The sequence below is a fragment of the Aptenodytes forsteri genome, unplaced genomic scaffold (assembly GCF_000699145.1).
Source record: "Aptenodytes forsteri isolate BGI_AS27 unplaced genomic scaffold, ASM69914v1 Scaffold15, whole genome shotgun sequence".
NCBI classification, from domain to species: domain Eukaryota; kingdom Metazoa; phylum Chordata; class Aves; order Sphenisciformes; family Spheniscidae; genus Aptenodytes; species Aptenodytes forsteri.
Genome location: NW_008795129.1, coordinates 11,374,037 through 11,384,882, shown reverse-complemented (window position 1 = coordinate 11,384,882; position 10,846 = coordinate 11,374,037). Strand labels below are relative to the sequence as shown.

The 10,846-nt window shown below is 43.0% G+C and overlaps 1 protein-coding gene across 1 annotated transcript in view; it reads right to left on the bottom strand.

Moving 5' to 3' along the window:
* Positions 1-10,824, bottom strand: part of CUNH10orf76 (chromosome unknown C10orf76 homolog) — a 131,557-nt gene extending 120,733 nt beyond the window's left edge. The window contains exons 1-5 of the mRNA XM_009277807.2: positions 10,567-10,824; positions 3,471-3,582; positions 2,941-2,997; positions 2,659-2,805; positions 639-746 (exon numbers count right to left, since the gene is read on the bottom strand). Of these exons, the coding sequence (XP_009276082.1) occupies positions 639-746; positions 2,659-2,805; positions 2,941-2,997; positions 3,471-3,572 (414 nt within the window). The 5' untranslated portion in view covers positions 3,573-3,582; positions 10,567-10,824. The remainder of the gene's footprint in view (positions 1-638; positions 747-2,658; positions 2,806-2,940; positions 2,998-3,470; positions 3,583-10,566) is intronic.
* Positions 10,825-10,846: the final 22 nt, after the last annotated feature.

Here is a 10,846-nt window from a genome sequence, read left to right as displayed (position 1 = left end):
GATATTCAGAAATAATTGTTTTCCAAATACTAAGTTACAGGTAATACAGTTATTCTTAAAGGAAAAACGTAGTTCTGATAAGCAAACTAGTACTTAATATTTTCCCCAAATGTACTATTTGTAGACAGATGAAAAATTACTACTTTTTGTAGAGAGATGAAAGATATGACAGGAATTCAGCTTTATCATTGATTACATTGTCATTTCCCAAAACTCAACATCTTTACAGTGAAGAGCATCAAGTAAATTTAAAACGGTACATGTGCTGATGGAAATGTGAGAACACAGGATAATCAGCTAAAAAATAAGCACAAGATATGAGGTTCAATACTAGGTACTAATAGCCTGTGACAGCCTTTTCTGGCCTTAGGATTTCTTAACCATAGTGAGTGCACAGCATGGAACTAAAGGAAAAGAAAGAGAAGTGCTCTGTTATATTACTAACAAACACAGGGACCCCAATTGTCTTTGAGCCACTAGCAGGTAAAGAACTACTTCTTCTCTTCTAGCTGCTTTTAATAAGTGGCTGGAATATTTCCCCCAAAAGCTGCACCTTGGTAGGCACACCTGTCTACAAATCACTGCCCCTGCAACATGGCTGCTGCGCAAACTGTTTCTCTACATTGCCAGGGCCTCACCTTCATACATAGCTCTGCCTTATCAAAACCCACAAGCATGTTGATGATGTCAAACCCAGAAGTGGATTTGTTCTTCTGATGGACACCCCGAATCAATGCACACAAAGTCTGCAAAGGGAAAAATCAGAGGGTAAGATGTAAGGCAACACCTACAACTCAATAGCAGAACCCGCCCTAAGACCCTCTCCTAGCACTGGCAAAGCACAGGTATTTAAATTAATACCACCAGCCTGGAAGCCATACATTCTGTCTGACCTCTCCACCTCTGTTGTTTCTAAGGAGGATCCTGGATGCTGAAAACTCAAAAAAATTAGAGAAGACTATATTTGTCCATATTTTTCCTGTTTGTTCACCCCTTCATTCCACAGCACTCTGAGGAAAGATAATCTTACTGCTATTTCTGTCCAGACCCAGTTTGTACCAGACAGGACCACAATCTTTGGAAAATAGCTAAGTGTGACTTTAAGGCCAAAAATATTGATCAGGAAACTGCGAGGCAGAAGCAGTGTATGGATAGACATGCCTTAGAGCTTTCCAGATTAATTTCTTGCTTCAAGCATGCCAAAACATACAACACCCATACAGCATAGTTTATCACATTATGCCTGTCCATACAGCAGATGCTTTTGCTACAGAGAGCACAAATTTCTGTTTGGTTACCACGCTGCTATACTAAGTCTGACCAACAAACTGTCTCTTTGTCAAAAAAAGACTTTTGTCATCAGGCACCTTTCAGGTCTGTGAAGAGGGAAGGAGCAGGAATATAACCACTGCAGTTTTAGACTCCAGCTTAAATTCACCTGTGAGAAGTAATTAGTTTCAGAAGATGTGAAGCTGGAGACAAGCAGACCTCAAGGAATCAGCAGACCACTAGAACCATACAGAAGCAAAAGGGTAAGGTAGACATCCTTTTTTTCGTTACTGTCAGAGACAGGATACTGGGCTAAACAAACCTTTGTTCACCATGGTCATTCTCAAGAAAAGGTTGCTTAAATAAGTTTTGGCTTCGGGATCACTTTCCACATGAACACAATCTGATTAAGGGAACGCTCTCCCAACTCAAGCTCAGGATGTGTTACCTGGTTCCTATTTACACTCACACAGCAGGATTCTAGACTTGAGCCCTGGCCTAACTTTTGCCAAGAGCCTGAATACAATTTTGGGAATTCAGGGCTGGGCTAGACTGTCTATGTAGCTGTAACTACAATATTTAACAGCATCATTTCAAACTAATTCTAAAAAAAAATAAAAATAAAACAATGCAAGATTGTATGTCAGAGGTGTACATATTCTGTTTTAAATCAACTTTTCCCAGATTACTGCCTGTCCAATGTCTCCTACAGGTGACTTCTCCAAATCTGAAATTCATATCCTGTATTCCTACAGCTGAGAGAAGCTGAGACAAATGCATTCACCAGACTGTAAGAATCAGCCTGTGAACTAGTAACGTCAAACATCAAGACTGAGGAGGGGAGTCTCCTGCACAAGACATGGGACAGCATAGCTTTGGTAAGGAGTAACCTGTAGGAAAATGGTTATTAATTCCGGGTGACAATTCTTACAGCTTCCAATTAGGAAGCGTCCAGCAGGGACAGTCCCCTGTATAAATTTCACACTAACATCTCCAGAGCTTTATTTCATTTTCTATCTATATGGAAATTCAAAAAGGAGGCTGAAATGAGGGAGAACAGGAGAAAGCAGAATACAAAGCTACACAGAGTACTCTTGAGCCCCCAAACTGACCACCTGCACTGTGAACAAGCCCCTCTTGTCCCCCCATTGCCATCCGCTTCATCCTGCATCACCAGATCCTCTTGAATTCTGAAACAAGCTATTGTTCTTCAAAGACTAAAGAGACTATGAACGTTTGTAACCTCCACAGACAATAAGTAGCAACTCCTCTGTAGACATCACTTCTCCTCAGAAGCAAAGAAATGAGCACAAGACGTTTGATACCAGCAGCAAATATATTGCCTCATTAGAAGCAAAAGAGAGCATTCCCTATCTCTCAGCGTGGTACCTGTAATGCATTGACCACTCTGATTGGGTGCTCCTCACCCAGGGCCTGGATGCAGTGCTGAAACAAGCAGTTGATGTTATCTTTTATCTTCATTAACTCTTCCCCATCCAGAGCCTCCAGCTTGCCTTCTAGGTATTCCAAGTTGACCTGTCAGGTTAAGAAGCAGTTCATGCATGTTACACAACCACTGACACCTTAGAAACGCAAGTCCTTGCACTGACAGTCTGCCACTTTGTAGGCAGAACAGCAGCGGCAAATCAGAGGATGTTCAATTCCTGTTACCTTCATGAGAAACAGCTCCTCCCAAAACCTAGGGTTGCATTTACTGGGGTCCTCTGTCTGAAAGGAAAAGGAACCGCCATGAGAGCAAACAAGAAGAAATCATTCAGGCAGAATTTAAAGAAAATCCTTATCATGAGTAGCTCAGAGTCAGCATCATCCCACTGGATGACCAAGTGGTCTCACAGTATAGAATTCTGTCTACACAGATTCCCAGAAACAGAAGGACAAACAGAAGCAGCTCTCAATTGGGATGCCTCTGTTTATTTTCTGGATTATTTTCTGAGAAATACTTGAAAAGCCACAACTTCCCGTAGATCACAAATGGTCCTGGTAGGCAACAGGACAAGGTGACATTAAGGAAGAGAGCAGAATAGAGAGCTCTGCATGACAGTAGGAGAGCCTGAAACGTGTGCCTACACTGTGCAGTCCTTACCTTGGGAAAAGAATCCACCATGCAGAGCCCTCCGCACAAACTAATCCAAGAAAATTTAACACAACACTTTAGAAAGAAGAGATGCTTAAGTCCTTACCGTGAAAATCTCATCATACATCAACACAACTTTCTCCTTCAATGGCTTCTTGGAGGCTGAAGATTTCCGGAGCAGCCCACCTTTCTTCTCTGTTTGGGCCATGCTGTATACCCTGAAGGTAAGAATAGACAAAAAAGGCTAAGGAAACTTGAACTTTTCTTCAAGGCATATCTGGCCTGCCTCATCCATGAGAGACTTTTTCGCTGTACCGAAATACTAATAGTCTCTCACAAGCTGAAAGTAGGGGCTTTAATAACTATACTAGATAAAAAATCAGATCAAAGGTCCCATCTAGTCCTATATCCCATTTCAAAGAAAGATGCAAAAGTCCAGACACAGGCAGATACAGAATAAGCTCCTTACATATAAATTTTCTCAATTCGTCTCTGCTAGAAACTGATTCATGATCCAGACCAATGCAGTTTACATCTAGAAAAGTATGTATTTTTCAATCTCATTGCAGGAACTGTGATACTTGTTACTGAATGGATACCCAGTCCTTTTTGACGCTTGTCAAGCCTCAAGGACACCTTGTGACAAAAAGCTCCTGAAACTGTTTGAAAAAGTCTTCTCTCATCTGTTTAATTTGCTGCCTACCAAAGCATTTCAAATTCTGCTTTTGCACACTGTGGCGGCGTCCAACCCTAGGAAACATTTGGCTGCAAAGCCTCCCTAAAGCACTCCTGCCACCCTTGCTCATTCCTACCTCTGCACCTTGACATCCCTCAGCTGTGCCAGCTGCTCTGCAAATCAAGCCAGAGAAGAACCCCAGCCTCAAAAGCATCACATGTTGTTCAGTTTTGGGAGGAGGATGGAGGAACACAGGGGAGAAGCTTTGCAGGGATTTTTTTTTTTTTTTTTTTTTAAACCAGATGAATTTCCTGATCCATTTGACAGCAAAGCGTTTTCTAGAAACACAAACAGGTTTTACTATAAGTAATCGGTGTCTCATGCTTACTGGTTATACTATTAAAGAAAAAAGGAAGTATGATTATTACAAAATGAGCTGTTACAAAAAGTAACAGCCATAGCTATAGACCTGAACCTTCTGCGACAGTCAACCCATTCCAGGGGCTGAGTCAGAACGCATGACTTGCCATGTACTCTCAACCTCATGTCTGATGCTACAAAGCACATCACCACTGACCTTGCAAATATGTATTTATCCGCAATCACAGATTTTTCTGGCAAGCATCACAGCTTTAGCACTGTTCTAACCTCCTCTATCACTGCAGCACTATCAGAGGTACTTAGCAGAAAGGGAATGCCATCCCTTCTCATATTCCTGAGCTCCCAACCTCTCTCCCATACCTCCAAAGGTAATTACACACACAGCAGCAGCATACCTCAGGCAGAGGCTTGACTTAAGTCATGCTCCAGAAAAACATGGGCAGGCTTCTTGTGGTAGCTGCACTCAGCCATGCTAAATTATGCATAGAGAGGTAAGTTCACTGCAGTCAGCATCCAAGACCCCAGAGCTTTCTGAGCTGGCAGCCACGGACAACAGCTTTGGATTTAGCCTCCATCCCAGACTGCCTGAGCCCCTTCCACAACCACAGCATGTTTAGATCTGTCTTTCCCTCAAGGAGCAAGTTCCAGCAACTACTGAATGCCAGTTCCAGATCTCTTCTACATTCTTTCCACTGCAGACAGCTTTTGATTGTCTTAAACTACAACTATGTTCTCAACTAGGACTCCCAGGCTCCCAGAGTCTGTTATTCAGACATCCATCCCTTGAGCCGTAAATCTCAGTTCTAAGCGGCAGGAAAACATCTTTGGGCCTGGAGAAACAATGCTGCTGCAAAAGACCCTACTCCAGGCGTGAAGGGAAGGAGCTTTGCCTGGATGGGAAAGCAAAGGGTAGGACAGAGAGCAGCAGATCTCACACCTGAAAAGCTGAATTTATACAGAAAGGTGGAGAGGTGTTCTGTCTTCCTGCTAGAAAGGGAATATGCGCAGCTGGCTGGTCAAGGGCTGGCGCGTGTGCTGGGGTGAGAATGGAAACGGCCCCAAGACACATTGACAGAAGAAAGCTTAGCAACTACTGCACCATAACTTTCTGTAAATACCAATATACAGTAGGTCTATATATCCAATTAAGATGGAAAAAGGTTTCAGTCTAACAAACGAAAAAGAAAACATTATTCAATCATCTTGATAGCTTCTCTTTTCAGACTTTGCATTATTTTTTAACTGTCATGGGAAATAAGACATTATTCTAATTAGAAACATAATTGGAAACAGAGAGAAATCTATTAAAAACCAAATCAAGAACGATGTCACTTTTACCCTAGCAATACAAATCTTACCCAAGATTGCACAAAACTAGAATTGTAAGTTTCTGAACCTAAAGCAGCTGCCAGCCCCAGCATACAAACACATCCATCAGCGTGCTTCTAATTGAATTACAGCTAACGAATCCCAATGTCAAAACTAATAAACTAACTCTCAGTGCTTCTAGGTCAGCGTTCTCACAGCAAATGTGTACGTGAATGGGAAGGGATCAATACGCTCTGCTTAGTCCCTGGACTTTAAGAGCTGCATTTTAACACTTTTCCTACATTTCCAGAAAGACAGAAGAATCTAAATCCCACAAGACATAAAGGCTTGATGCTGGGTGAGCATCAGAGGGATCGCATGATCATGTGAAAATTCTAGTCTCTGTCAAAATGGGACTTGGGATTCATATTCTCTCAACCAAAGCCGCACAGAGCACATACAAGGAAGACTGCTAGAGGCAAGGATTAAATAATGTTCTTGTTTATAATTTGCTATTCTACAAATGAGCATATGGAGGAGCAAGGGGAGAAAAGTAAGAGTCGCCTTTCGTGCCAACACTTTATTAGGCTGTGCTTGTTTCATGACCTATGATGATCAGGCTGTACAAATGGCTTTTTCTTTTCACTTTATGCAATTACATTTTCTAGATGTCATAAAGACAGAAACAGGAAACTGCATTTTGCTAATGGGGACCTTCTAGGCAGCTGCAGAAAACAACAGTTAAATGCACAAAACATTTATAAATAAGTTGTAGAGGTGTCAAATTATCAGGACACCGTGACAGCTTATGAAAACGACGACACTGAATATAGTTAACAATTATCCTTTAAACGCATCACATTTAAGAAGCATCAGTGCATTTTCCACATTTTCGGTTCAAATGGATAATTTATACTGTCAATAGGTCAGTCCCATTAACACATGCCGCCAAGTGAATCCTGCTACAGTCACTGACTGCACAGGAGAACTACCCCTCAGGGCCAAGAGAAGCACACGCGTGTGGATTTTTAGAACAGCAAGTACTTTGCTGTGCAGCAGCAGATCCAAGATGCTTCATCTGGAACTAAACAAAACCTCGACAGAGCACGAGTATTGGCAGCTCAAAGGCAGGAAGATAAAAGCCATGGCAAACAGAAGTTCAGGCAGACTCTTGCTTTATCTGTCATCAACCCTGGGATCAGCTGATCCAGTCAGGAAGAAAGGGATGAGCACATCCAACCATTCACCTCCTTTCCATTTCATTCCAGAACTCACAGCAGAGATTCCAACCAAACATGTGACATTCTGGTGAACACATCTCTGTTAGCTTTTCATTAGAATATCCACAGGAAAAATGAACCTGACATTTTGAGTCTGAGGTTTACTCAGACTTGTGCACATTGAAAACTCTGGCTGCTCCACATTGTCACTCGGCTCCTGTACAGACTTATTATTATTCCATAGATCATCTTATAATAGCAAAAATACTCCTGTAGAGAACATAATACTAATGCACATCTACACTATAATGACATCAGGATCCAAAACTTGTAACTTCTGTAATCTTGCATGCAGCCCATCAAGCACTGTATTTTGCATTTAATTGCCTAGGCTAACAAACCTGAAAGTTTTTAAGATTACAGATGCATATACACAACCCCCACATACAACCAAACATGAATAAGTGTATTTTTTTCAGTGTGGACCCCTCAAAAAAATATACTGTAACACTTCTTGGCTAAATAAAAAGAAAACAAACAGATGACAAAATGGTATTTTCACATATTGACTTACTTGGCAAACCATTTATTCCCTATCTGAAAAAGGTAGTGCAAATAATGTGATCTATATTAGTTTGTTAATGCCAAAGCCCTGGACCTCAATCAATATTTATAAAGACTCTAAATAAGAACTGAGATACTTTTGCTTTTAGAATCCAATATCCCTTGACTTGCCACTGCTACTAAGATTGGACTCACTTGTTGAAATATTTCAAGGCTAGTAATTGCCCCCACCACCAACTGCATGCACTTGGGACCCAGTGTGATCACGCTTTGCCTTTCAAGGTATTTTGCAGGTGTATCACTCAAGTCTAAAGGAAAGTTGTTCAAAAATTATCTCGATCATGCAAGAGGGGGGGATAAACCTCTGCCTAAAAGTTAACCTATAGCTTCTAAAGCAACACGTTAGTTAAAAGCCGAGTAGTCATTAAACTCTTCAGTGAAGTTCCAGGAAAAGCTTGCACTTAATCCATGTGATGAATCTGCAGAGTCACTGTTGGACCTGAGCAACAGGCAGTTAAAACACAGGTTCCAGCACCCGGCTATCACTGGAAGCAATAGACAATCTGCACCCAGCACAAGAGTTCATGAATCCCAATGCACAGACAGTGCCTTGACCCAGTTCACGCTCCAGTACTAAAACCCCCAGGACCAGCCAGCAGCAGCCTGGCAGACCACTAGTGAAAACAGAGAGAGGAGGAACACATTGGGCTAGATTCTGTCAAGCCTTTAGCAACCATCATGACCAAATTCCTGCTATAACGCCCTTTGCAGCTTATTCTCCACCAACTCCTGCGTTGGTGGTTACTGTTTGTGCTAGTACATCCACGCTACTTTTATATTGCATCCATTCTTTGCAACCTTATTTGTATATTGTCCACTGGAATGAAAAGTGCTCAGACTGCACCTTCCTTCAGAACTGTAAGGTGCCCAACCCACCAATAAGGGAAACAGTAACACAAGCCCTGGATCCATCTGGCAGAATTTCCAGGTGCCTTCATGCAGTATATAACAAGAAATACATTCTGAGGGTGCGCTGATGACAAAAACCCACATAGATCCTACTTTTCCTGCAGTACCAAGCAATGTAATCTCCAGCACAGTCCCAGTATATGCATTTTTACTAGCAAGTCCTTCCATCCTGCTCAGAGCAGTAGCGGTGTATGTGCTTCTACATAGTACAATCTAAAGTTACACCGCTACTGACCTATTTCCCCCCCCCCCTTGAAAGACAGGAAAAACAGCTTCCTAATGCAGATACAGCCACAAACTACCTCCCACTACACCTGCTTTAGCAATGATATAAAAGAATAACATCCAAGCTACATTTTTAACACTTCATCCATAATTGCCTTTCATTTCTATCCGTCCAGTTAAAATAACACCCAATCCATCAACTAGTTAAGCTTCTTCCTGTCAAGTCCATCTAGACAAGTGTCACATGCTTTCACCTCCATCTGTTCACACCATTTTTCCAAATTAATTTTTTCATTTCATCATGCTTCCTTTCCATATTCCTGGCTACAATGCCCAGCTCTCTTGTGTCAGACAGTCTCTTTGGGTTTTTACTTTTCAAGCCCTTCAGAATCCATCCCACCTAGTTCACCATGAAATATTCCGCACTGCCTCTACACTCCCTCTACACTCTAAAAGCTCATGTCACTCGGAGGCCTTTTCAGATGTCTTCCTTCTGATGAAAAACACTCTCCCTGTAACCTTCCCCTGCCCTTTTCCCATGGCTGTTGGTGTGGATCCAAGGCCCATGCTGAATACAGTGCAGCTGCATGACCTTGGCTCCAACTTCTGAGGAAGCTGCTACGTTCTAAGAAGCTGCACAGTAGAGCCAAGCCAAGATAAGAAAGGTAGAGCTGCAGAGAGGTAACATTTTTGAGATATGGACCATTAGTAGCACAAGCACTCAGGAGGAAAACCACTAACATAAAAAGGTATAAGAACTAAAACAAACAAACAAAAAAACCACCAGGGAGCCAGAATACAGCAACTCAGCAACTTTGAGCAGCAGAGGCTGAGCCTTCCCCTCCTGAGGGATGTCTGCATGGCTGCCTGGTGTGTTAGCAGGGGTTGTGAGCAGATGAATGCTTAGCCTAGCAGCTCATTAAAGCCTCACTGTTTCTTTTGTGCATGCTAGCCAATAACTGTTTAACATTTTTGTTGTATATACCCCACCTGCAGACTCTCTTTGCACACAGCAAAAAGTGCCCTAAGTGACACAGACAGAGGATTATTATTGTCTGCATGGCTGCCTGGTGTGTTAGCAGGGGTTGTGAGCAGATGAATGCTTAGCCTAGCAGCTCATTAAAGCCTCACTGTTTCTTTTGTGCATGCTAGCCAATAACTGTTTAACATTTTTGTTGTATATACCCCACCTGCAGACTCTCTTTGCACACAGCAAAAAGTGCCCTAAGTGACACAGACAGAGGATTACGCTATTATTGGAAAACCAAACTGATGTCCTTTTCCCCAAAAAAAATTCCTCTTAAAAATTTTTGTCACGCTTCCTACTAGAGCTCAAACAGCTGGTGAACTGCAATCACCACATATCGTAATGATCCAAATTATCTTATTGCTTTGCATATTCCACCCACCTGCTCAGCCCGAATTGGCTCTCATCATATATTCAGATTACAGTCTCTGCTTAAGAGCAAACTTTCTTACAGTGACATATGCAACAGGGTTTTGACTGAGGCTGCAAGCTTGCTTAAGTAGCAAGCTGCCTCTTGCCTTCAGCATAATAAACATAACAAGTTCCCACCCCTTCACCGTTGTTTACTGCCCCCCTTTGCTTTGCCAATACAAGTGCTTGTAGGACCATGAGGTAAACCAGATAATTAGAGTGATCAATGATAAAAGAATATGCCCTGCTCATTCTTTTTCTAGAGAGAGTTATCTTGAACCCAAACCATTTCAGCAGCCGGCTGACACTGTGGCCCGTGAGCAGCTACACCAGCAGAGCCAAAGGGTTGGGCAACTCCAGCCTGCTGGGAGGCCTCCTCAGGCAAGGCAACACTCGCTGCACGGCACCCAAAGGCACTTACTTGGGCAACGCGGTGGTAACGCATTATTATTGGTAACGGCAGCGCTGCGGGCAGGCGGGGAAAGGACCGACAACTTCTGAGGCGACAGACTTGTGTAAAACTACTCCCGCACGCCCAAAGTTTCCAGACGGCGGCCAGGCCTCAGGCAGGGCAGGGCGGCCAGCGAGGGGCCCTGACACGGCCCGGGGTCACCGGCCCGCGAAAGGGGCTGTGGCAAAAGCAGGCTTCGCCGCGCCCTCCCCACCCCGAGCCCCCCCGGCAAGGTGCCGCCAGCACCGGC